This window comes from Betta splendens, chromosome 22, assembly GCF_900634795.4.
Source record: "Betta splendens chromosome 22, fBetSpl5.4, whole genome shotgun sequence".
NCBI classification, from domain to species: domain Eukaryota; kingdom Metazoa; phylum Chordata; class Actinopteri; order Anabantiformes; family Osphronemidae; genus Betta; species Betta splendens.
In genome coordinates, this window is record NC_040900.2 from 2,657,634 (window position 1) to 2,682,518 (window position 24,885).

General features: G+C 47.1%; 4 protein-coding genes across 7 annotated transcripts; 3 read left to right on the forward strand and 1 right to left on the reverse strand.

The window, feature by feature from the left end:
* Positions 1-748: 748 nt before the first annotated feature.
* Positions 749-6,904, forward strand: entpd5a (ectonucleoside triphosphate diphosphohydrolase 5a). The gene is made up of 13 exons (XM_029138580.3): positions 749-1,369; positions 1,802-1,881; positions 2,070-2,213; positions 2,538-2,613; positions 2,901-2,936; positions 3,219-3,307; positions 3,407-3,486; positions 3,578-3,639; positions 3,740-3,841; positions 4,454-4,597; positions 4,692-4,748; positions 5,347-5,462; positions 5,549-6,904. The coding sequence occupies exons 1-13, from the start codon at positions 946-948 to the stop codon at positions 5,630-5,632; spliced, it is 1,494 nt and encodes a 497-aa protein (XP_028994413.1). The 5' UTR covers positions 749-945; the 3' UTR covers positions 5,633-6,904.
* A 122-nt stretch (positions 6,905-7,026) lies between these two features.
* Positions 7,027-14,197, reverse strand: coq6 (coenzyme Q6 monooxygenase). 2 transcript variants are annotated; one of them, XM_029138581.3, is made up of 12 exons: positions 13,843-14,197; positions 13,521-13,655; positions 12,766-12,824; positions 11,058-11,184; positions 9,894-10,024; positions 9,707-9,814; positions 9,344-9,406; positions 9,134-9,241; positions 8,350-8,552; positions 8,128-8,243; positions 7,637-7,803; positions 7,027-7,159 (listed from the first exon to the last, which is right to left on the reverse strand). In XM_029138581.3, the coding sequence occupies exons 1-12, from the start codon at positions 14,042-14,044 to the stop codon at positions 7,130-7,132; spliced, it is 1,449 nt and encodes a 482-aa protein (XP_028994414.1). In that variant the 5' UTR covers positions 14,045-14,197; the 3' UTR covers positions 7,027-7,129. The 2 variants fall into 2 exon arrangements, with proteins under 2 accessions (XP_028994414.1, XP_028994415.1); XM_029138582.3 differs by having other exon boundaries at positions 13,521-13,671; positions 13,843-13,982.
* Positions 14,198-14,275: 78 nt separating this feature from the next.
* Positions 14,276-18,774, forward strand: fam161b (FAM161 centrosomal protein B). 2 transcript variants are annotated; one of them, XM_029138578.3, is made up of 9 exons: positions 14,276-14,465; positions 14,914-15,145; positions 15,242-15,702; positions 15,824-16,116; positions 17,286-17,401; positions 17,479-17,646; positions 17,725-17,824; positions 17,897-18,078; positions 18,305-18,774. In XM_029138578.3, the coding sequence occupies exons 2-9, from the start codon at positions 14,931-14,933 to the stop codon at positions 18,384-18,386; spliced, it is 1,617 nt and encodes a 538-aa protein (XP_028994411.1). In that variant the 5' UTR covers positions 14,276-14,465; positions 14,914-14,930; the 3' UTR covers positions 18,387-18,774. The 2 variants fall into 2 exon arrangements, with proteins under 2 accessions (XP_028994411.1, XP_028994412.1); XM_029138579.3 differs by having other exon boundaries at positions 14,277-14,448.
* A 1,086-nt stretch (positions 18,775-19,860) lies between these two features.
* ngb (neuroglobin) lies at positions 19,861-23,122 on the forward strand. Of its 2 annotated transcripts, XM_029138584.3 has the most exons (6): positions 19,861-20,106; positions 20,198-20,422; positions 20,867-20,975; positions 21,049-21,168; positions 21,253-21,452; positions 21,563-23,122. In XM_029138584.3, exons 2-5 carry the CDS (start codon positions 20,325-20,327, stop codon positions 21,403-21,405), a joined length of 480 nt encoding a protein of 159 aa, XP_028994417.1. In that variant the 5' UTR covers positions 19,861-20,106; positions 20,198-20,324; the 3' UTR covers positions 21,406-21,452; positions 21,563-23,122. The 2 variants fall into 2 exon arrangements, with proteins under 2 accessions (XP_028994417.1, XP_028994416.1); XM_029138583.3 differs by having other exon boundaries at positions 19,862-20,106; positions 21,253-23,122.
* The last annotated feature ends 1,763 nt before the right edge of the window (positions 23,123-24,885 follow it).

Sequence of the window (24,885 nt, forward strand, 5' to 3'; positions counted from 1 at the left end):
TGAGTAGGAGTGAGATGATGGCTGACATTCTTTCAAGTTTTGCGCCAGCTGGAGTGCAGGTCGCATTTGCATTTTTTAGGGTTGATGAAACTGCTGCTGTGCAGCGATTACTGCAGGACAGTGAAGGAAGGATTAAAGCAAGATAATGAAGTCAAAGCAGAAGGGATTCGTTAAACGTATCCATGCATGATTCATTGGAGCTGCTAAACATGTGGTACATAATGAAAAAGCCCTTATTTATACTTTACAATGTTGGAGTTTTATTTTAAGCTCCAGAGGATAATATAATAATAAAATATCCTTACAAGCAACTTTACTGTGCATCAAAAGCCATGCAGAGTATTGAAGGTGTAAAGTCCACTAATGTGCATTTACAGCAGTTAAGCAGAAACTCCCATCACTCCTAATTTAGGCAGCAGCCAATTATAAGCACTTGTGAAACCCAGAGCTGCAGAGTTACGGCAAGTTACTAAGCAAGTCTTAAATACACCAATAAAAAGTATTTTTAAGGCAACGTCTTTCGAGTTACTTCATGTGTGAGCCATTCATTTGGTCTTCTTCTTTAGGGGTTTTTGGCTCAAGGAGTAGCCAGTAAAGATGAGGAGGGGAAAACACGCTGCCAAGAATAATCCTCCAACTCCCCGCTTGAAGAAGGAAATCCTTATAGTGGGCAGGTAGTCACTCTCCAGCGCGGCTCCCGAGGGGGGAGGAGGGGGAGGAGGGGGGGACCTGATGAAGCTGGGATGGACCGCCACACGATTGGTGGATGAGTGCTCCCGGTGTGGCCCCGTGCCAGGCCCTCGTGTCTTTATATACTGTACACGGATGACCGGACAGTCCTGAGTGCGCATCGCATCCACTCTGCCTCCTCCTCAGGGCCTCCGTCCGTCTGCTGCCGCATCCGCCGGGGCTTCTCCTCTCCTCCGCTCGCCCTCGTGAAAAACCATGGCCGCGCCGAGCCTGCTCCTCGCTCTGTCCGTGTGGCTTGTGGCAGGAAGCCTCACGGCGGAGGCGACCTACTACCGGCACCACCGCTACGTCCCCCACTTCTACCGCTACCGGGAGCACGCCGCCAACGCGGAAAACCAGCTGCCCGAGGTCAGCAACCCGGTGGCAGCGGCGCCCCAGCACGTGCCCGAGGTGTTCCACCCGGCCCCCGAAGTCATCCCCCCGATACCCGAGGCTTTCCACCCGGTGCCCGAGGTCGTGCACCCTGCGCCCGAGCCCTACCGGCCGCCGACGGTCCGCCGCCGGGCGCCCGACGGCTTCTCCCCCGTGGGCACCGTCCGGGTCTTCTATGGGGTCATGTTCGACGCTGGGAGCACTGGTACCAGGATCCACATCTATAGGTTCGTCCAGAAGGACCCAAGTAAGTGCACCTCTCTGTCTCCCTCTCTCTCTCTGTCTCTCTCCCTCTCTCTCTCTCCCTCTCTCTCTCCCTCTCTCTCTCTCCCTCTCTCTCTCCCTCTCTCTCTCTCCCTCTCTCCCTCTCTCTCTCTCTCTCTCTCTCTCCCTCTCTCTCTCCCTCTCTCTCTCCCTCTCTCTCTCTCTCTCCCTCTCTCTCTCCCTCTCTCTCTCTCTCCCTCTCTCTCTCTCTCCCTCTCTCCCTCTCTCTCCCTCTCTCTCTCCGCACGCTGTTAGGTCATTCACTGTGTGGTGTGAGGACAGAGTGCAGCTTTTGAAACCAGCTGAAATGGAGTTTTAATTTCGTCTGCCTGACTCAGCTGCGTGGGAGGCAGACCTCTCAGACCGAGCCGGGATGCGCTGCAGTCTAAACAGCAGGTGTTTCGCTGTTTTTTAGTTGAGCTCCCCGTCCTGGACAACGAGCTGTACCACGCGGTGAAGCCCGGGCTGTCGGCCTATAAAGACAACCCTGAAGAGGTACGTGTGCGGGTCACGGTCAGGTGCGTGGGGAGGCGTTCCCTCACCGCAAACCACCAAACCGCCGGGACTTTATCTGGGTTGGGTTCGTGTGATGTAAACACATGGTGTCAGCATCACCTCTGCCCACTCCTGCCTGCTGTATTCACCCATAGGCCCATTAACCACGCTGCTCATCTGCTCTGCAGGGGGGCAACAGCGTCCGGCAGCTGTTGAAGATTGCCAAGAAAACGGTGCCGGAGGAGGAGTGGAGGCGGACGCCCGTGATCCTGAAGGCCACCGCGGGTCTGCGCCTGCTGCCCGAGGACAAGGCCGACACTCTCCTGAAGGAGGTGAGGCGCGCCCCCGCTGCCTCAGACGCCGCCCGTGCCGCCGAGGACGCGCACGCGCACGCGAAACCACTAAGTGCATACAAGTGTCAGCGCAGAGGAGGCAGCGCGTCTGCCCGTTCGGTGGCTCCGGTCGCACGGAAAACAGCTGTTGTGGGCCGCTGTGGCGTAACCATTTTTGCCGTTCGGGGTAATAAATCCCGGCTACTGTTGCGGCCGCGCCCGCGGCGGAGCCTCTGTCGCTCCGACGCGGCGGGTTGTGTGGTGCAGGCCGGAGAGGCGCGTCTTTGGACGGTAGTAACACGGGGCCGCACGTGTGTTCCACAGGTGCGAGGCGTGTTCGACGAGTCCCCGTTCTTTGTGCCCAACAACAGCGTGACCATCATGAACGGGAAGAATGAAGGTGGGCACCTTTTAATTAGCGATTTGGCTTGAAACGATTGAAACGAACACTGTTATTTTTAATTGTGAGCTGCTGAAACCCGTTTCATCACATAGTATGTGTCATTAATTAGCCTGCTTACGGTCCCAAATAATCAGGGACTCCTGTAATTATGGTGTGGGCTGCGTTGCTACATGTCAAATGGAAAATGCCCTCCCCTGTTTACTTGTGGGCGCGTGAATGACTGCACAGTGAAGCGAAGCCTCGGTTTGACTAATGCGGACGTTTTCACCCACGTGCTGTTTCAGGGGTCCTCGCCTGGGTCACGGTGAACTTCCTCACAGGTAGGACGCCGCTTGTTTTGCTATAGAGGTGTTAGAGGTCGGGAGGCTCCAGTGTACACAGCAGCGCTGTGGTCTCCTGTCTGAGCTCATTGAATCACTGGCCCCGAGCGGCTGCGAAAAACCAAAACTCCTCCCGTTTTTCACACAGCTATGGAAACACTGAGCCTTGAGCTTTAAAAGCTATTGTCCCTGCAGCAGATATGACCCACAAGCATTCAATAAATCAGAACCTAATACATTTCTAGCATCATTAGTTGTGTGTAACGCTGTGCTTGGTCACAGGTCACCTCTATTCCAACACAAGGAGGACAGTGGGGATCTTGGATTTGGGAGGAGGATCCACACAGATCACATTCCTCCCCAAGTCAAGGGTGAAGACATTATTATTAATCATTGTTTTTATGGTTAATGTAATATATTTTGCTAACATTTTTAAATATTCATCTGATCTATTGTTGTTTGTCCAACAGAAAACGATCCAGGCCGCTCCGTCCACTTACATCGCTAGGATGAACCTGTTTAACCACACGTATCAACTGTACACACACAGGTAGAAACACACAACCTGCATCATCCCACACATTGTGTAGAGCGACAACACAGGCCCTCTTCAAACCCCACTTCTTGTGTCATCACCGCAGTTATCTTGGAAATGGACTGTACGCAGCGCGCCTGGCGACTCTCGGAGCACTGGGAGCTGATGGTGAACTACGCTAGCATTCTGTCACCTGCAATCTGTGTCATTGTATCATGAATATATTCGTGGGAAAATGGCAAGCGCTGTTATTGTTTTGTTTTCCCAGGCCTGGATTGGAAGATCTTCACGAGCTCCTGCCTCCCGAAAAAGTTCCGAGAAGATGTGACATTTGGAGGAACCACCTACAAAGTTAGCGGGATTCCAGACGGTAAGATGGAAGCAGCGTGGGGTTTGATTGGCTGCCCGGCGCCTTGGATCCCGTGATCCTCGCATTCCTCGCTCGGCCCTGGAACACAATGGACTTACAGTACAATACAGTCTCACACGAGAACATTGGTCCGCTGAAGTTCCTCCAGCGTTGGCGCCAAACGCATGTTTTGTCATCCTCTCGCTCCGTCTTCCCTCTTCAACAATTACCACAGGCAACCTTGTATTTAAACGAAAAGAAAACTGTCAGTTAAGTTCACAAATAAGAGTCACTCCCATACCACAGCCAAGTAGCCAAAAGATGCTGGGCTTGTCCCTGAGCTCTTATTTTTTGTGTGTGTAACGAGCGGCTTGATCTGGACTGCTCACAATTATGTGGTAAAAATAGGCCGCCCAACAGGCCCGCGTTAAATACCGCTCCTGTCAGCACATGGTTTCGCCGGCTCTGCTGAACCCGCCGTACCCGCGGGGCCGGCGCAGCCCGCTCTTCTGGGGCTTCCCTTGTACATTGTCTGGTGCTCCACCGGCTTCAACCCCTTGGTGACCTCAGACCGAGGCATTCCCGCTTCCGCGCGTCGCTCGCTCACGCTCCCGCCGCTCTCTGCTGCCGCAGGCTACGCCGGCTACAAGCTGTGCTACTACGAGGTGATGAAGGTGGTCAAGGGCATCGTGCACCAGCCGCTGGAGGTGAAGGGCAGCAGCGTCTTCTACGCCTTCTCCTACTACTACGACCGCGCCGTGGAGTCCGGCCTCATCGGTGAGCGAGCTTCCTGTGCCATTATCTCCCGCGCTAATCATCGTCTTTTGCACAGAATTGGAATTCAAATTGCACGTTTGCGCCGTCTGCACAGATCGCAGTCGAGGTGGTACGGTCGAGGTCCGGGACATCAAGAAGAAAGCCAAGGAAGGTAAGCGATACATGTCATCTTCTCTGGGGTTGGATAAACTTTAGGAAACCACCAGTCCTACAAGTTGTATTTATATCAGCCTCGCGACCACTGGAAACGGTCTAAACATCAAGATCAACACGGCTCGTCTGTGCCCAGACGCTCGGCACAAATTGGCACAGCTCCTCCTGTCAAAAAAGAATTTACTACAACAGTAAAGTATAACTGATTATTTTCCAAAAATGTGCCATGGAGACAGATTATAAGACAAGTGCAGTTTATCACGGAATAAACACATGTTACATGGCTATAAAACGGAGCTCAACTCGGTGACTCGTTCGCGCTCACGAGGAACCAGCTTCATGGCGGCGAGGAGTCCGATGGCGCGTTACGTAGGAGTGTTTGCGCTGTGAGAACTCTCTCGCACGGTCCCGAGGAACGCGTCTGGCTCAGGACGGGCCGGCAGCTGGGCTGACGGCGCCCGTCTGCGCCCGCAGCTCGGCCCGACCCCCAGACACCTCACACCTACCTGTTCACTGAGCGCAGAACAGGCGGGGGCGGGGGTCACACGAGGCCTGCGAGGCGCATCGCGTGCGCTAACGGCTGCTCGTGTTCGCAGTGTGCAACAAAATGACCAAGTACCGCGCCATCAGCCCCTTCCTCTGCATGGACATGACGTATATCACCTGTCTGCTGAAGGAGGGCTTCGGCTTCAAGGACAGCACGGTGCTGCAGGTGAGACGGCCACACACCGTCACCAGGTCTGACTCCACGTGACACGCGCTGGACTCTTTGCTCCTCCTCTTCTTTCTGCTCCACAGCTGGCCAAGAAGGTGAACAACGTGGAGACGAGCTGGGCCCTCGGGGCGACGTTCGACTACTTCAGAAACCTGGCGATCGAGTAGGGACGGCTCCTCGTTGCTGCAGCACTGAGAGGGACAGCTTGTCCCTGCGGGTCCTGTGACCTTTCCAAGGTCACCTTCGATCGCCCGTTCCCTCACAGACCACACCCGCCCACTCCTCCTCCACCTCAGCACCCCGCAAACACTAATGAAAATCAAATCACTATATTTTTATAAGGCCTGCTATTTCTACTGTATGTTGAGCTCATAACTGGTGCGATGACTTTATTTTTGTAAAAAGTTTACGTTTTTGGTTGATGGGTGGCTGAAATGTCACTTACATGGACAGTGTGTACAGGGTAGTTATGGTATTTTGGTGCTTACTGTGGTCCTGTGTGCACTATACAGAACGGTGGAAGAGACTAGTTGTTGGACGTTCCATGGTTTACTCTCTAAATTCTTGTAAATGAGTTTTTTTCTAGCATTAAATGTTCGTACAGGTCCCCAATTCAATTTACCCTGACCTTTGACAACTATCACCGAGAGTAGAGCAGCTGAAAATCATAGTTTTTCTTCAACTATGCACAAAACACTTTAATTGCAGGTATTGTAGCGCAAACAAGACGGGTTGCTCTGATGTTGTGAAGAAAACTAAATATATATTCCTCCATGACTCAGGGGGGCAGAGAGGATGCTGTGTGGAGATGCCTGTTACATGCATGAGGCCAATGCCTATACTTTTGAAGTTCAGCCATTATTGCTTATTTTGTCTGGAGGGTAAGACACCTTACCGGGCACGGCTAAATTGCAGGGGCCCTAAACTGCCAGTCTAAACTGTACTTTGGAGTAAAGCTCTCATGAAGGGAGGACAGTGTATCCAACCTCATTTACAGCCATTAAAAACAGCAAAACTTTAAACAGAACTTATGTGAAATAGAAAACAAACCCGGTTTCTTTCCTCAGTTTCACTTTTTGCTTATGCTCAAAAACATTAATGTTAAATCCTATTTTTCATTGAACTGTATAAATATTTAAATAACAAAGTTTACCTAGAGTATTTTAGTCCTATATAACTCTTTATGTGCACTTGCTTCCTACGTTGTGCCTTTGCTGTTTTTTCGGTATTCATCGTGTTCAGTAACTACTGCTGTATATACATAATGTAAACTTGTATTACTAGTGAAATTATTTGACAGGAACTGCTTTTACAAGCTTTATGCTGCACAGTTGCTCAGAAATGCCTCTCTGTTCATTAGTCTGAATAACCTGATGATCGACATGTGTAAATTCAGTGAAACAAATGTGTGTATGTTTTAATAAAAGACATAAAATGTGCTTTGTTGTAGAATTGCCTCACATCACAATAAGTGCTGTCCATTGTGCAGAACGTAGCCTCTAAGTTACTTCTGATATGGACCTTTATGCATCAATGCACAGGCAAAATAAAAACTCTCAAATGTGTAAAATAAATCTTGTTTAATTCACTTTACATACACAACGATTGCAGCCTACAAAGCTCCTAATAGTACAGAGATCCAAGACCTCTGCGCCCCTCAGGCATCACTTGCTTGCGAATGCCATGATCTGCTCCTGCAAAGCAAAACATCTTCTGTAACTTTTCAATCATATTCAAGAGTGAAAGCACTGCAGATCTTAATGCACGGCAGCATAACAAGATAAAAGCAAGATTGGTTATGAACAAGAAGTAGTGAAACACCTCTACAATCGGTTGTGTTGGTCTAAATCACTTAGTAGGGAATAAAGCCATTTTACACGAGTGGTCGTAATAAAAGGGGTGTGAAAACACAAGCCAGCACCGCTGCCCGCTGCCCCTGGGCCAGCGCCGCACTCCACCCACACTTTTGGTAACACTAAATTTGGGACTAAACTTAGATGCCATAGTAGTAGGTTCAGAACCCTGAAAATTATAGACACCGCTAAAGTAAGGCTCAGTGTAATCAGAAGAGAGGGTGGAGCCGGAGCTCAGGTGGTTGATATTATCTCAGTGATGGGTGGACGTACAGGAGGATATGTTTGGATGTAGAGGCCAGAGCGCAGGGAGCTTACTTTCAGTGTTGGGATCATGTTGGTGGCCTGCAGACCAAAGGTGCGTAGGAGAACCACAGGAGCCGAGTTAGTGGAGTAGAGGCGTTTCATGAGGTCCACAGCGGCCATCATGGGCAGATTGTGGCGCTGGCGTTCAGTTTCATACTCTAATAAGTGCTGGATGGCTCCTGGACATAACAAAAGATGGAGTTAGGACTGTATATGCGACGTTTTCTACATCAATTGCTGCTATTTTGACTCCATTTACCAGATGCTAAAAGAATCAGCTTCTCATAACACAAATCTTTTATGAGAAACAACTTACATACAGTTCCTGGCAGAACGTGGTCTGCCCAGCGCAAGAACATCAAATGAATTTTGCCGGAAAAGTTGAATGTGAATTATAAAAAGCATCAACAGTGCACGTTTGAGTTGAGACCATGGAAAAGAGTTTAGAGCAAACCACTGCGCTGTGATCGCAACGTTTGTGTCTGCTTAAATGCTTCACCGACCCAGGTCCTTCCCGTTAAAAGCCGCCTGGCTCAGGAGCTGTGTGAGGCAAGCCACATCCCCGAAGCCCAGGTTGGCTCCCTGACCCGCCAGAGGATGGACGCGGTGGGCTGCATCCCTGCGGGGAGTTTATGGGACGTTATGCACTGGGTCAGATCAAACCTCAGTGCAAAGTAACAGACCAGCTGCTCTTTAATTACAGCATCTTTTGGCCACTACCTTACCCGATGAGAGCCACGCGGTGCCTGATGTACTCTGACGCGTGACCCATGCCCAGTGGGAACATCACTCGAGACTTCGGGCCGACGCCCGCCACGCTTGGAGGGAGCTGTCGAGGTGAGCCCGTGGACGGCATGATGGCTGCGAGGGCGCCTCGAAACAGAGAGCCGGCCGTGTCAATCAGCTCCGACTGGTTCTCATTATTCCACTGTGACAGACACACAGGCAACAAAGGACAGAGACGTATACACAGAGGAGGAAAAGTGCCCAGAAGGGAGAGACAAAATAGACATTATCCCTTTGAGTGGACAAAGAAATTAGCTGACACAAGAGCAAAGCTGAACTCCAGGCCAAAGTGCTTTTTCCCCTCCCTAACTAACTGGTTTGGCAGGGCCCGGGTGCTGGGCTAATTAAAAGAAGATGCCGGCCAGGCCATACAGTTGAATTAGCTCTGTTTGAAAACATTCCATGCAGTAATGGTCGACACTGGGAGACCACAGGTTTAATTAGCAAACCAGGCCCGAAACCAAACATGACTCAACCGTGGTGACCCCGTCCATCAGCAGGCCCAGTAAATATAGACCGCTTGGGAAAAAGGAGTTTCTCCAAACACAAAAAATAGATAGGTATAGCATTCCTGCAAGAGCATTAGTGCTGCAGAAGGCTTCAGCTAAACAATGACCCTATTGTTTGTGTGAGTCACTGACGAAATGTGATGAGGACTGCACACAAACAGAATGCTGCAGCATCGCCAGTGCAGCATGTCGAATGCATTAGGGCTGAACTCACAAAGGCAGAGTTGATGGCGTCGACAAAGCGCTCCTCGTCCATCTCCAGCAGCTCCTCCGCAAGCTGGTGACTGGTGGACCACACCAGAGAGCTCAGCGTGTCCGACAGCTGCCAAACAGAGCGGCGGCGGCCGAGCTTTATCAAATACTTATGTGACAGACGCAGATTTTGCAACAAGTACTACGATGATGAATAATGAAGATATATTACCGGTAGCATTGCGATAGGTCCTGTTGGGAGGAACCTCTGCCATGCGACATTGTTCTCTGTGGGCTGTCCAACACATAAATTAAATACTCTACTAAAATTGTTTACCATTGCACTGCACTGGTATATTTTAATTACATATATTACATATGAAAACAAGACGGTCTAAAAGCGTGCTGAGGGGTGGGAGCGTTGTTTTATACTTGCTGACAGATGACATTTACAATAGCTATCATTAAATTCAATGAATTCACTCGGTAACATCCAACTTGCAACACTTGCAAACGTTTTTGTGTGCAAATTTCGAACAATATTCAGCAACTGACAGCAGCACACATTCTAAGAAGTGACATTAATGACACTCACCTCTAAAAGGTGCAGCACAGCGACCACCGCAGACTGGTCATAGTTCCACTTCACGGTGGGGATTCCTAATTCTTGCCTAACCATCGAGTTCGGTCCGTCAGCACCGATCTGAAAAACGAAAGCGTAGAAATCAAAACAGAACCAAAATCCAGAACCAGTGGAGCCGGTGTGTTGGACTCAAACTGACCAGCAGCTTCGCTTGGAGCGTCTCTCCGTTGGCCAACGTCACCTGGACCCATGGGACGGAGTCTGCCGCGTGGTGGGGCATGGGCCATGTGTACTTCACCACTCTGGACCTGTACTTAACCCGCACGTTGTCTAACAAAGACGCACAGAAAACTAGTAACTACAAAGGGAGCAATAAAGAAAAAACAATGTCTCTTAAAATAAAATGTTAAATCGTGCGACTTTCTCACTACAAAGGGATCAATGTTGGCCCTGTGTGTGTATCATCACACTAAATCAATGCTTTGTCCTTCAGAAAACGAGGGGACGGACGGCTGCAGCCAAAGCTGTGGAAGATCTATAAACCACCTCATAAAAACACTGCTGGTTTTCCTCCCTGGCAAAGTTCATATTTGACCATCGTCTTAATGGTCTTGGCTTGGTCTTGTTTATCTGCAAGCACAATCCTCACACTCATTCTGCAGCTCGTGGGACTCTGCACCCATCGTCAGTAGCTTGTTCCAAGCTACACTGGCTCATGCTCACTTGGAGCAGGACCCATCCACATAACAGCTACTGGTTCCTGAACACAAATGTCAAATATAGGTTTTCAGTGATTGGAGAGCAGGGTTCTGCTGGCAGGGAGCACACGTTTCATCTACAGCGTCTCGAGCGTAACAGCACCAGGGTTAAAAGGAGAGGAGAAACGAGTGGACAAATGGGAGGCACATGAGGCAAAACGTGCTCCAACCACACATCCTTCTGCCGAAAACTGTTTATAAATATGCCACTTTAACTGTCAAGTGCATAGTAGAGCTCAGTTTAATTTGGGAACCTCACAAAAGTAAGTCTAATGTCAGCAATACGGCGCTGCACGCCGTCAGCGCTTTATTATCTCAAGAGGTGGCGAAGCTTGGGAGCACATGGCAGCTTTAAAGCTTTAAATAGGTCACTGGACCACTTCACGTGTCCTCAGAGTCCCGGGGCTTTGCAGCTCCCAAAAGCCAAGGGTTTATTTGAAAGTGCCGGAAAAACATGGACGGGACCAGAAACTCGGCTTTGAGTGGGAACAAATAAACAAAAGCTGTCATTGGGGACAGGATGGAATAAATGTGGTGGCATTAGCGGGCGGTTAAAAGTGTCCACTAAGCAAAGAAGAAGTGGAGTGTGGGACGCCTGTGCTCACCAGACAGACTGTCCAGCTGCTTAGTGAGAGCGGCCACTGCGACGTCGTTCTCTACGATGTAGGCCATCTCGTCCAGCAGGTTCTCCTTATCGAACGTGATCAGGGCATCGGAGCAGGCGTCCCAGACCTAAATGAGAGACCCATTAAGCCTGTGGTCTTTGAGCCTGACCTCACATGCGTGCCCTATTTATAGCTGGGCAGTGAAGCTACACACATCAAAGCTGTTAGTTCCTATCGGAGGTCGGCACACGCTGCATGCGTCAAAAACCCAGAGCAGGCTGATTCAGCGAACAGTCCTCTACAACCGAAAGGGATGTTGTGATTTTAATGCCCGACACACAATTATGGAACGACGAGTCAGTTGCCCACAACCAAAGGCGGCAGAATGACATGATAAGTTTTAGGCTGCTGTAATGCACAGGGGCACGAGAAGTGTTTGCACAAGGTTAATCCTCTCCTGGGCTGTAACTATGGTGACACAACCCATCATTGTGCAGTAATATGCTGCTGCACTGCTTTTTTCCAACTCGCCATAAAGCAGGGGGACATACCCTACAGAAAACCACTAATGGCAGTGGCTTTGCAACTTGTGATAAGTGGTTGGGAAGAAAGATTTACTGAGACCAGCCCTAAAATGGTTTGGTTTTGTTTCAGGCAGGATGAAATGATGCAACTTTCAGATAGAAAAGAGCTATTTTCTATGCAAGATTTACACAAGACACTTGCACCAACTTTGTAAGGAGAAATGTGTGGAAGAAGAACTTTGTACTGTGAAACTAACAAACTGAAGCCTCAGCGTTCACGCTCAAGGCACCATTCTACTGCATTACACACTTTCCAGAGCTGAGCTGTATATGACTAAGACTCAATGGACAAACAAGCCAAAACAGTGGTAGCACACTAGAAGGTATAATGGAAGAGGTACACTACCATAATCACTGTAAGGCGCTGCATGATGACATCTTAGGCCTAAAGAGAAACCCTGCGGTCGGGTGTTTGGTACACACCGACCACATCTTACATGAGGGACTGAGCCTGCACCCGCAGCTGTAAAGCGGGTTCACTTAGCAGCAAACAGCCACTTTGCTAATCTTTCATCTTCTTGCCGTTGTTCGTATGAATCTTTATAATTAGAAGACGCGGAGAAAGAGCACCGCTCTGAAAAGGATTTATTCTTCATACAAAACATGGCGTTAATAAATAACACTCATGCACTGGGTGTTCTGAACGTGGCACAATTTTGAGTTTTTTCTGTACACCACGTGCTGTTTGGCATTCGCTGCCGCAGATCCTGCAAAGCTACTGGAAGGGGGTAAATTCTAAGAAGGAATGAAGAAAAGTGAATGTACTTAAAACCACAGTTTGCCATTTCACTGTGAACAATTACATCCCATATACATGATTACATGATGCAACAGCTTGTTGCTTGTTCATTAAGCTAAATGACTGAGTAGAAGCTAAGTGTCACAGATTTTTCTCTCCACAAATTGTATGTTACTATGACTGATGGATGACAGAAATACATACAGTGTGCCAGTAAATTAGAAAGTCCAGAGGGCATATGTAAAAAACGTAAGTTATATAAGTTGTTACTTTTGTTTGTCCTAAAATTATACTTTTGCGTGTCAGGAGAATAGTACTTGCTGCACATATGTGTTGCACAGATAAAGAAGCTCCACAGCTTTACGTGTGCCAACTGCGAACATACCTGCATCCTTTTATAAGGCTTGTATCTCATCTTTGTAATGTGCTCCCATGCTCCAATACCTGCGTGTCAATAAACACACTTTAAGTATCACAATACTTTGCAGGGATTTCTTTACACAACATGCAGAGTGGGAACAAACAGGTGAAACCAGTCTTTGCTGCGCTGAGGAAACCTTTGCGTCTCTGGGATCAAGGGGTAGAGTTTCAGCTGAGCAAAAATGTTAATGGCTATGTTAAAAATGCAAACCGTCACATCTGAACTTGTCACTATATTAACTTTTAATGATTCACGGGGGAAAAAAGAAGGATGAGGAGCACAGAGGATAAGTTCACCGTGATCGGCTGAAGTCACACAGACTGAAATGTCTCACTCTGCCATTTCCTGAAACACCAGGTAAAATACAGTTTAGACTGTGGAGCACTTTGCATCCTTAACTACGAAAAACATAGTGTCAGGAAAAAATCGCAGGTGACCCATCACGAGAGAAACGTTGCGGTCACACATGATCCCCACTGAGCCTGGGTGACTGGACGTGTCTGATCCCTGGCTTACCTTGTGGGTGCCATTCAGTGGTACAGAGCAACTTTCTCACAGGAAGGAAGCTCATCACCGCATAAATAACTGGAGGTATATGACATGCCTATCGCTAAATAGCCCTTTATAATGGACGATCCCTTTCAAGTAGAACACTGTTAACCTCACTGTAAAGCTGATAATTGCAGGGTTGTTGTTGTTGTATGGTACTGTATACGTACCACTGAGGAGGGTGGCGGAGCCTGGACTGATACTGCTGACTCTGGTGCTGTACATCTCCGGGACTTTGTCCATCACCTTCTTGTTGCCTGCTTCAAGCAGCAGGATCTTCTTGCCCATCAAATTAGGGTCCATGCCTGTTAACAGTAAACACTGCAGAGTCTTAGTAGATTACAGATTGTCATGCTTTTATGACTCTCTACAGATACACAGGTTTGGTGGACTGACAAAAATTCGCGCAGCCTTTAATTTGGTTTTGGATGGGTCAGTAGTAGCTGAAGTCACAAACTATGATGTGGTCAGTGCTGGGAGAGCATCACTCACCTAGGGAACATGCCATTGCAGATCCAACCATCCCGCCCCCGGAAATGATAACATCATAAACCTCATTCTTACTAAAGTCGTCCTCGGGTTCTGCATGCACTAGTCCTCGCCTAATTATTTTTAGAGCAGACACGTGTTTTTCCGTGATAAAACCCCGGCCAAGTCTGTTTAAGGCCAGCGTCGCCTTTGGGAGCGTGTGCATTATTCTGCCCTCACTCTGGATTCATAGGTGAAACGACAGCGCGACGCACAAAAGAAACCAGCTACGAAGTCTGAACGCTTTCACATGAGGATAAGACACGCGTGTCCCCTTAAGTGTGTCCTAACGTGGGCTGCGTCCCTTCTGTGATCCGGCCATGTTGTGTGTTGACAATCGCTCCGAAGAAACGTACTTCCGGTTTCCCGTCCAATCAGCGAGGACGTCGTTCGTGACGTACGCTGCCGTTTCTCTCCGCAAACAGCTAAAACACCTGTGTCGGTTACGGTTATTTTGAGGATTCAGCTTTATGTCCACATTACTTCTTATTTTCTGGAACTTATTTTGACAGTTCCCTCCACACAGACCTCAACAACAGGTTTGCGGGACGCGGCGACGCCGACAAATACGTAAGCGTCAACTTCAGGTTGGCGGCTCATTTTAAAACTCCAGTTCAATGTTTTCCAGTGTTTTAAGATGTTTTTAAGATGTTAAGCGCATTTGATGAGACCGAACCAGTGACAGAAGGAGCTCGTAAACACGCACAGAACGTGACTTTACGCTAAACTGTGTTTGGAGCGCGATGTCCTGTTGCCATAGCAACAACAGAGCACTCGGCAAATTAGCTTTTTTACATCTTTATATTACAGATTAGAGCATATGCAAGACAAATATGACTATAAAATAATTCCAGCAACTAGTGGTTATTAGTATTTTTTGAGCGTTATATAATTAAATATTGATATTAGTAAGTAATAACTTTTGTGCGTTTGCATTGAAGTAGGAAACTACACAATATAACATTTTAATTATTATGCTTGATAAATTACTAGATTTTAAATAACTGTCAAAATTCTCTTTTTTGTTTTTGTTAGTTACTGTTTGGAGAATCATGTCAAAGCTGCAGTCTCTGCTGGAGGATGGAGTCAGGTCAGAGTTGTTGCTCCAGCAGCAGCTCAAGGCCTTGAGCGAGACTCTCCAGCAGCAGCTGCAGGAGGCAGAGAGGAGACAGATGGAGGAACTGGAGAAGAGGATTCATCAGAACGCTCTCCTGTCAACAGGAGACAGATACTCTGGTGGTGGGGATGAACTAAACAACCACATCAAGTAGGATTTGCTCTCCATTTTTGCTTCAATCGTTATGTTGGAACTCTTTTCCATAATAACTACAATCTACATTTTTTTTGTGTTTGTCACAATTAGAAGATCTGCTTCTGAACCTGCCCTGGACTCACACAAAGATACTTTGCTCAAGTCTAACTTATCATCCCCAGCTCGCTTATTGTCAACAAACAGAAATCATTCAGAAGCGTCATCAATAGTGATTCCTGACAAAACCCGATTGCCTTCAGTTAAAACAACGCAGATGATCAAAGAGGAGGAGGCTGAAGCAGAATGTCAGAAGAAGTTTGTCGCTTCCCCGGCCCCCAGACATGTCACCCAGCCGCTCTACCAGCAGATGGTGGAGAGGAAAGAGAAGGAGAGGAAGCTGGTTGTTGAGCAGAGGACGAACCTCTTGCTCTCTATGCAAAAACCCTTTAGCTTTCACGAGAGAGAAAGGCAGAAAAGGGAGAAGTTGATGGCAATGACAAAGGTTATGGATCAGGAGAACAAAGATAAAAAGGTTATAAAACCGCACAAAGTAGAGAACTCTGAGGCAAATGGTAAGTTAATACTGCGGTTTGATTTACTTTAATTTGCATGATGCTCGCTAGTAGCAAGTTGGTTTAAACTGTTACAACTGACAATACAAAGTCTTCCTTATTCCTCTATAATTGTGTGAAGAGCAGGAGGACGGGTGCAGGAGGGTTTCCACTAATCCCACAGCATCTGGCATCCCCAAACTTCGCACTGCTCAGCGCAACAGGAAGCAGAAGCTGGGATTTCTAGATGACAAACCGAGCTTCCGTCCGAAAATCATCCATCAGGTCCCCGATTTCATCAGGCTGCACAGGGCGCTACAAACCGAGATGCTTGGGAAAAACGCGATTAAAGATGGAACCAAGTGTCAGCCTTTCAGTCTGAGGACGTCGACTCTCCCTGAAAGGCAACGCAGGACGAGCCCTGAAAGCTCCCAGGTGAAATTCCTCAAGCCTCCTGCTTTGAACCTGTAGCTGTAGCTATTCTGTTCTACAGTTGTCACAGTCTACATGTTTGTTTATCATCTTCATAGAGTAATAAAATTATCCAGCATCCTTAAATGTTATGGACGAAGCCTGTTCCTAATACCAGCACCTCCAACTAATTACATAAGAAGAAGCTGTAGGATATAAGACTCCAAAGCAAAGCAACAACCCAGATGGTTCCACATTATAGTTTAACATCATTTTCTGTGTGTGTCTCACACCTTCTTGATGGATGATGGAGACACTTCCACCCACCACTTCATCTAGTTAATACCCTTCTCCTTTCATCACTGGGCTTCCATAAAGCCTTCATTTTATTATTGCATCCAGTGTACAGTATAGTAACAGGCCTTTTTCTTCATTTTCATCATGTATTCCTTTAAAACTGCAGTGTTCTGTAAAAACACTGACCAGAATTTGACCAGGTCACAGTCGTCTTTGATGATAAAAGATTTATTCATTGGGTTAAGTGTTACTTTTGACTTCAGACCACTTCCCTCCATTGTGGAAGATATTTAAAACATGCACAGTAAGCCATCTTCAAAGATCCCAAATTCCCCTCGCTCGAACAGTTGTATTTAAAACTTTCTTCACCTCATAATTTATTAACTTGAACTCAATCATAACTTCTACAGCGCACGATTTGCTGGAAAACCATATAATTTGTGTTCACTTTTCACCCGTCATCATAAACAGAAGAATTTGTGTTTTACTCCAAACATATATATGAATATGTCCATTGCAAAATGTCTGTTTGGAAGATTCATAATATAACAATAATACAGAGTGAAGATTATAACATCAACTAAACAGGAACAGCAGGACTGTGATTAGTCGAATCTTCTTCCTTCCTTTAAATAAATCTTCTGTAAACTGTTGATCTCACACTAAAATTATAGACTTGCCAGAAGGATTTATAGACAGAGTCTCTTGATTTAACTAATATGTACTGTACATGTAGCTGTTTTTATCAAACAATATTATAGATGGAGATTATTTACTTACAAATCTATATTATTATTTTATTGGGTCAATTAATTAGCCCACTCATCAGTATATTGTTGGTACAGAACTGAACCGGGTCAAGTAGCAAACCAAAACCATCCCTTTTTCTCTGGCAGGTATTAAACATGAGTCTCTCCAGGAGCAAATCCCTTGGGGCCTTAACATCATTATCCTCAGACACGCTCCCTACATACATCAGCGATGCTGCGAGGAAGCGCTGCACAGCCATAAGGTGAGACAGGTAACGCAGGCAGTCGAAGGGTCTCTGCACATTCACTAAATCCTATATAAATACCGTTACCTTCGCAGAAATTCAATGGAGGTGAGAGAGAGTAAGAACCAGGAGAGTGCAGAATGGTTTAGGAAGTATCAAACGCGGTCTCGGGCCATGAAGAAGGCGGTGGCCCTACATGCAAAGCTGCTGGACCCTCATCGGAGCTTGAATGAAGTGTTTCATGATAAGACTCGGCACCACAGGTGAGCAGTGGTCCAGCAAAGCCGCTCATTCTCACAATATGTCGGCCAGCTTCAAATGCCATGCTTTATTACATGAAGGGAGGCTGACAAACAGAAGATGAGGGAATACAGCAAAGAGTTACAGGAAATGAAGGCGCGAGTCAGTGAACGCCCCTATTTGTTCCAGCTGGTGAAACAGGTGAGCGGCAGAAAGCTGAAGCCCGACCTGAACTTCCAGTGACATACAGTAACTTTGACTTTTGAATTGCAGAAAAATGCAAAAGCTCACGCCGAGCAGGTTTTTTGGGACAAACTGAAGAAGGCTGGACTAAAGGAGCAGTTTGTTGAAGAAAACGGTGAAGCTGGTGAAGAAGTATCGTCATCATCATCATCCCGATCTGAGGAAAACCGAAGCAATGACAGCTGCAGTCCTGAGAATGACATGTACAACAGGTGGGTGAAGACTTTGAGCAGGTTCCTCCTCGTCCTCTGTGTTGGGTAAAAATACGTCCAGCTGCTGCAGACCCAAGGACTTCATGTGGTTTGGTCATATTACATTACATAATTTTCTGAGCTTGTCCAGCAGCATTTAGTGAAAAAAAGACAGAATACTGCAGCCAAATAAAAGTTTGACATAATTACAATATAGCCATTTTCTAACCCAACATCTCTGATTTAGGGAAGAAAATGTAGACGACGGGGAGAAAATTGAAGCTGTGGAAGAGGAGAGCGTGAAGTCCAAAGGGGAAGAAATGGCATGATCAAAAAGGTTCAGGCGGCACCGAGTTCTCTGTGGCCGCTCCTCTAGAAAACAACACTGTCCCTAAAAGTGATTCATGTCATGGCTCACTGTCCGCACCAAAAGTTGATAGTTTTAGTGTGCAACTATAAATTATGAAATTACAAAACATCTGGACTTAAAATCACCAATGTTAAGGATTACAGCCGTGGAAAAATAAAGGTTTATAGAAACGTATAAGGAACATTTATTATGTTTTGAGTTTGAATTCATACAGTGAAGAAAACAAGCCTTTTTTACGTAAAAGTGTTGATGAACAATTAGTATATGTAAATTATAGAAGGAATTAATTCATCTGCTCTTAGATCTGTTTTCTTTTGTTAAACTTTGAATAAATGTATTCAGTTTGACACGGGCCTCTCTGAAATGACTGGATGGAGCTCCCAGTTTTCTCTACAGCTAAATAAACAACCATTACTGTGCATCTGCATGCCCACAGAGCAGCTCGGTGGTCTGCTCTGAGCCCACAGACCCACATCAAATAGACCTGTACACTGGCCTTACACAGTTCACTGCCAGGAATCCAGATCCTTTATACTTGCAACCACAGGGAGATGTCAAATATGTTCAGTATGTAAATAGAATCATAAATTCATCTTAGAGACCATATATGCTGTTTTCTAAAAATGCAGTCAAATTAAAAGTTACTTTTCATTAATCAAATTGTCTCATTTAGAGATGTAACACATAATGTCAGAGATTCCAAACATCACATGATGAGGGCTCCATCCTGTCAGGTTGTCATGGGAACCATGTATCCCTCTCCTCACTCTGCCTTATAGTCCTTCAGGAGATGACTGTGTACCTTTGATTCCCTGGTGCACAGCTGAGAACAAACACGTCTCTTCCAACCTGTTAGGTAATTTCCGAGTAGGAACCTGCGTCTGTGAAACGCCTGTGACATCTATTTAGGCGAACTGCAGTCCTTCAGATTTATGTTGAGGCCAAGAACGGGAACAAACATATCTCATTTAGATTAATGAGAGGCTGTGTGCTTGGCCACCAAATGTGCTCACGCTGTTTGAGGAGTGGCTCCACTTAGCAGATGAAGAATATAATTTCACCAAGGTGGTGCACTTAACTCTTATTATTCCAGCTGCTGTACAATATTAAAATTCCCACACATTTAATTCTGCAAATGAACGGGTTGCGAGCTAAGGACACACCCTAGAATGAGCAATATAGGCCTCAGATGGAGTTCATGCTTCAAAACATTAGCAATTAAACCTCACAAAATGCCTGCGCTGTGTTTTATGGCTACTTTGTTGTTTGTCTTTGTCTTGTTTTTTTGAAGACTCTTAATTGTAAAGTAAAAGTGCAAAGGTCAAGGTCATTCCCAGTGCAGCACACAACCCGTCGTGAGGGAGTTGCGTGCACGTTGTGTGCACGTTAAGTGCGCTGCGTGTTTGAGTCCACGGTTCACCTGTAGGAGGAGCTGTGGCTCGCTGCAGCCTCTGAAGCTGAAGAGAGAGATTCCTCTTTTTCTCCTTCAGTGGCGTGAATAATATCCCCGGCGCTGGAGAGAGAGCTTATCAGGAGGCAAACAGGAAGGAGAGAGAGATAGAAGCCAGTGTGACAGATAAGATCGTGGCACAACTCTCTCCCTGCCTGCACTGAGGCCCGGGGGGACGAGGCACACACACAAACAGAACAGGTCCAGAGGGAAGACTGACCCCAGCGAGGTACCGCCTGTCTGTGTCTGCAGCCGCGTCCCCTCCGCCTCGGCCGACGCAGTCTGCCGCCACTCACTTCATGCTGCACTTTGTTTTTCAGGTGTCGACAGCCTCATCTGTGGATTCGCTCGAGTGTTATGGCTTTTCTCGACCTGAGCCTTGCTGTCCTGTAGAGGAGCCGTGCCCCCCCCCCACTAGAAGAACTTGTGTTTGCAGCCTGAGGGAGGATGGAGGAGCTGTCAGCGAAGGACAAGGAGCTGATACGAGGCAGCTGGGAGAGTCTGGGCAAGAACAAAGTTCCTCACGGCGTCATCATGTTCTCCAGGTAACGGCTCACCTTCAGGACGGACGTTTAAGTGACAGAATCCTACCTCACGTCATTCAAAGATTCATTCATTTATGCATAAAAAACAATTTGCGATCACTCTTTTCTTTACATTCTGCTCAGTAGAATAAGCAGCACAGGTCAAGCTACACTATATCCTTCGCTGCACACTTCCAGCGTACGCGGACCGGAGGCTTGACTTGTTGCTTGGCGACAGACTGCAATAATTCACAATTTACTCAGACGGCTGCCGCTAGACGTTAGCGGGAGAAATGTCTGAACGCAGGACGTGTGCGTGGTCCTGTTGCCGTATGTGCTCCTATAGAAATGTGTGAATGTGTGTGTGTGTGTGTGCGTGTGCGTGCGTGTGCGTGCGTGCGCATTTGTGTGTGTGCGTGTGTGTGTGTGTGTGTGTGTGTGTGCGTGCACGTGTGTGTGTCCTAGGCTGTTTGAGCTGGACCCGGCGCTCCTCAGTCTTTTCCGCTACAGCACAAACTGCGACACCACACAGGACTGCGTCTCCAGCCCTGAGTTCCTGGAGCACGTCACCAAGGTGAGCTGCAGCTTCAGTGTTTTGAATGCGACTCTGCATCTGATTACTACACAGACCCGTCCTGTTTCTGCAGGTAATGCTTGTGATCGACGCGGCTGTCAGCCACCTGGACGACCTGCCGTCCTTGGAGGACTTCCTGCTCAACCTTGGCAGGAAGCACCAGGCCGTGGGCGTCAGCACGCAGTCGTTCGCCGTACGGCCCGCGTTTAGTCTCAACAAGCATTTTCTCAGGTGACGTTCGTGGAAACGAGCTCCTTGTGCGTGTGTGTGTGTGCAGGTGGTGGGTGAGGCGCTCCTCTACATGCTGCAGCGCAGCCTGGGCCAGGCCTACACGGCGCCGCTGCGCCAGGCCTGGCTCAGCATGTACGGCGTGGTGGTGGCGGCCATGAGCCGGGGGTGGGCCGAGAACGGCGAGGACAAGGCCGACTGAGGCGCTGGGAGCTGCCACGTCACTCAGCACGGTTGCCATGGAACAAGGTTGTGTAACTTGCAGCATTGTGGCTTTGGCCGCTCTACATTTGCCGGGAGCCGCTTGCATAGTGTAGCGAATGCATGTTGTGGTTACACTTTACTATTGGACTGACCAGTTGCAGGGTTTCTTCTCTTTGCTGTGGATCTTTGGCCACCAGGCGATGATGCTGCCGGAGCCGGCCGCTTCCTCTGGGTCCGGACCTGTAATCCGACATCCTCATAATGAGAGCCAGTGTTTTTGTATATAATTACTTTGATATATCTGCTCAGTGATTGTAGTGGTCTTTGTGATGTGTCTTTAAAGAGTTGCACAATTGTGTAAAAGCAGAAATTATACTAAGACATCACACACCGCTGTTGGTGTGACGGTTACTGTGGCCAGCGTGGCAGCTCTCTATCTAACTGGAACACAGTGACAGCGCTACAATACAATACGTTTTTGACAAAGCAATGTGATTTTGCAGAGGAAAAATCACCTCATTCACAGTCACTACTGTGATTTTTATTATTCACGCACAACACGTCGCCTCTCTTGACTTTAATATTTAACCCAGTAACGATAAGCAAGTTTTAAACCCGTTCTTAGATGTTGACAGGAACTGTTATATCCCAATAGCTTTTATTCAGCGATCAATGACTGTTACGGCGTGTGTGTGCACCGGGGCTCAGACGGTGCGTGACGCTCTCCTCACTGGAGGCTGTGAGTATTTCAGTAGGCTTCAGCTGACTGTTATTATACCTATAGACTGTTATGTTTGAAAGTAAAGCATAGAGGAAACGTAAGAAATGTGTTCTGTGAGTATCACTTTGGTTATTGTTAATGTGGTCTGTTCTGTTGTGCTGTACTTGCTTATCTCAGTGATTATTAACTGTGTTACGGAGCCTGTGTTTCTCCAAAACAGCTGTGACCTAGAAGTGGAACTAAAAGTTCATAGAGGTTCTGTGTTCGGAAACAAAGTCTGATTTAAATAAGAAGAATATTTTCTATTCATTTATTCGAATGGAACAAATAATATGTGTTACTGTCCAGTGTGTGTGTGTTAATACAGTATAGCTGCCATAACACTGTATGTACCATGCTCAGCTGTTATTTACATTCATGGTCATGATGCCAAGTAACTTAGCAACAGCCAAGTATTAGATAATAACACCATACAACTGTAAATCCAAGCTGCTGACAAGTGGCTAATATTATTTTAGCTTCAGTTTAGATTCACAAAGTTTATTTTTATATTGTGAAATAAATGCATGTGTAGTGAAAGAGCTTTTATTCGTTTTCCCCCACTCCGCTGTACAGAATGTCACAGTCATCGTTCCAGTTCAAACCCAAGACGAGAAGACGAATTTGCTTTTAAAAGCTGAAAGTGAGAAAAGGAGGCTGCTCAGAAGCAGCGCATGTTGTGTGTGCGCTGTGTAGCCCACAGGTGTGATGTGTGTTACCTGTTGCCTGTGTAGGTGCTGTAGTATCGGTGCACAGACCCACGCAGGCTGATCTGTTCATTATGGCTGTTTCACTGTCTACCTCACCAGCATCAGCTGGGACGCCACCAGTTCCCCTTCAACCAAAACCAACACACGCACAGCGTTCCTTCATAGAAGCGCACTCTTTGTAAACTGGACTCAAATCATGTTGTGTGCCACCCAATAAAGTGATCTGTGGATATTTTACTGCTGAACGGCGTCCGTGTGTTTTCCTCCCGCTCTCAGACTCAATCAATTACACAGCAGCTGATCTCATGCACTGACCGTGTTACATAAGCTCCTGAACGAGTGCAGGGACGAGCGGCTCATCGTTGCTCTGATCAAACCGCTCAGCGTCACGTCGTGATTATTCACACACATACATGTGATTGCTTGGTTTTTCATTGCAGCAGAAGGAAGCGAGTGAAGGAAGCGAGTGAAGGAAGCGAGTGAAGGAAGCGAGTGAAGGACTCTCCCGCGTCCCTCACCGTTTGCTGCCGCTCCTGCTGCCCGAGCGGCTGCTGACATGGCCTTAATCTGTCTCAGCGAGCGGCCGCAGCACGTCTCCGTTCAGCAAACAGAGCAGCCGAGTCTGTGGCTTGACCTGGTCTGAGGTCAGCGCCGGTCACATGGCAGCGCGTTCCCTCGGCTGCAGCTCAGACGCTGCAGAGGCTTCTCCTCCCGGCCGTTCGCAGCAGGGTGAAGGAGGTGCTGCGTCGTCTGGAGCGGCTGTGAGGAAGGACGCCTATTATTTTTAGAAGGTCTGCACCGTGTTTTGGTATGAAGGGATATTGAATGTTGTCATGGCAACTGCTAGAGTTGTCTGTGTGCATCTCTGTTTGGTGAAGCAAAGGCTCTCGTCTTGAATGATGCTGGAGAGCGGAGACGGACGTGCCTCAGATAAGGAGCTTCGCTCTGATCGCTGTCCAGCAGCTGCAGCTGCTGAATGATGCAACCACACTATGATAACATTAGTTTATTACTGGATCCTTCACATGCTACATGTACCAGTCCAGTCAGTCCCTCGGGCAGAAGGCCACGCTTCATTCAGATCAGACCCTCAGGTCATAACAACAGCTTCTTCCCGTCTGCCGTCGGACTCTGAAAAAACAAATAACACTGTTTTACTCTGTGCGCTCTGCATCACGATCCTGTCGTTACACATCTGCTGATCCACTTTGTATTTATATTTTAAATATTCTCCTTCTGCATTATGTTTCACCCCTCATTACTAGCAGGTCACTTGGTTTATGTCCTTTATGTTCTGTGTGGGCACTGAAAGCAAATTCCTACTATCGTGAAACCTTTAATAAACATAGTTTCTGACGCTGATTCTGATATTATGACACATTTTTTCACCACATGCTGTCCTATGACAATACAGCATATACTGTACTATGGTATACTATAACTATGACTACTGTGTGACACCATCACCCTTTTTTCATTAATGCTGTTTGACTCATGCAATAGATCGTTCATGCCAATGAGTTGGTCGGTACATGTCTGGTTCTGTGACTCAGTGGTTCAAGAACGGAGCTTTGCATTCAGCATCTGGTGTTTAAATCCAACCTTGTGCATATGGTTTTAAAGTAATCTGCGCTCCCACCAGTATACAGTATATGTGTGTGTGTGTGTGTACTGTATAACAAAGCAAAGCTCAAAAATTAAAACAACAACAAAAGTTCAAATCCTAATACTATGACACTTTTTATGGTTTCGACGTCATATTGTTTTATGACACATTTGTCTGATTCCTTTCATTTACTCTGTCGCCATGTGAATAGAAGCAGCAGTGAGCAGAAAAGCATATCCACTTTAATCAACTGACATTTCCTTGACAAAGGTTTTCCAGAGGTGAGGAGCACGTGCCCTGACCTGATGCTTCAGGCGTTATTGGAAATAATGTCAGAAGGCAAAATATACAGAATGTACAGCACTTTACAGTATGCGGTCAAAAACAAATCATAGTATGTAA

Bases quoted from the DNA above. Each gene is read 5' to 3' on its own strand.
- coq6 (XM_029138581.3), bottom strand. From the start codon at position 14,044: ATGCACACGCTCCCAAAGGCGACGCTGGCCTTAAACAGACTTGGCCGG. The intron at 12,825-13,520 runs GTACGTATACAG...ATTGACACGCAG, and splicing joins CTCCGCCACCCTCCTCAGTG to GTATTGGAGCATGGGAGCAC. The intron at 7,804-8,127 runs GTCGGTGAAGCA...TGTTATGTCCAG, and splicing joins TTTTAACGGGAAGGACCTGG to GAGCCATCCAGCACTTATTA.
- entpd5a (XM_029138580.3), top strand. From the start codon at position 946: ATGGCCGCGCCGAGCCTGCTCCTCGCTCTGTCCGTGTGGCTTGTGGCA. The intron at 2,214-2,537 runs GTGAGGCGCGCC...TGTGTTCCACAG, and splicing joins CCGACACTCTCCTGAAGGAG to GTGCGAGGCGTGTTCGACGA. The intron at 4,749-5,346 runs GTAAGCGATACA...TCGTGTTCGCAG, and splicing joins CAAGAAGAAAGCCAAGGAAG to TGTGCAACAAAATGACCAAG.
- fam161b (XM_029138578.3), top strand. From the start codon at position 14,931: ATGTCAAAGCTGCAGTCTCTGCTGGAGGATGGAGTCAGGTCAGAGTTG. The intron at 16,117-17,285 runs GTGAAATTCCTC...TTTCTCTGGCAG, and splicing joins CGAGCCCTGAAAGCTCCCAG to GTATTAAACATGAGTCTCTC. The intron at 17,402-17,478 runs GTGAGACAGGTA...TTACCTTCGCAG, and splicing joins AAGCGCTGCACAGCCATAAG to AAATTCAATGGAGGTGAGAG.
- ngb (XM_029138584.3), top strand. From the start codon at position 20,325: ATGGAGGAGCTGTCAGCGAAGGACAAGGAGCTGATACGAGGCAGCTGG. The intron at 20,423-20,866 runs GTAACGGCTCAC...TGTGTGTCCTAG, and splicing joins GGCGTCATCATGTTCTCCAG to GCTGTTTGAGCTGGACCCGG. The intron at 21,169-21,252 runs GTACGGCCCGCG...GTGTGTGTGCAG, and splicing joins TCAGCACGCAGTCGTTCGCC to GTGGTGGGTGAGGCGCTCCT.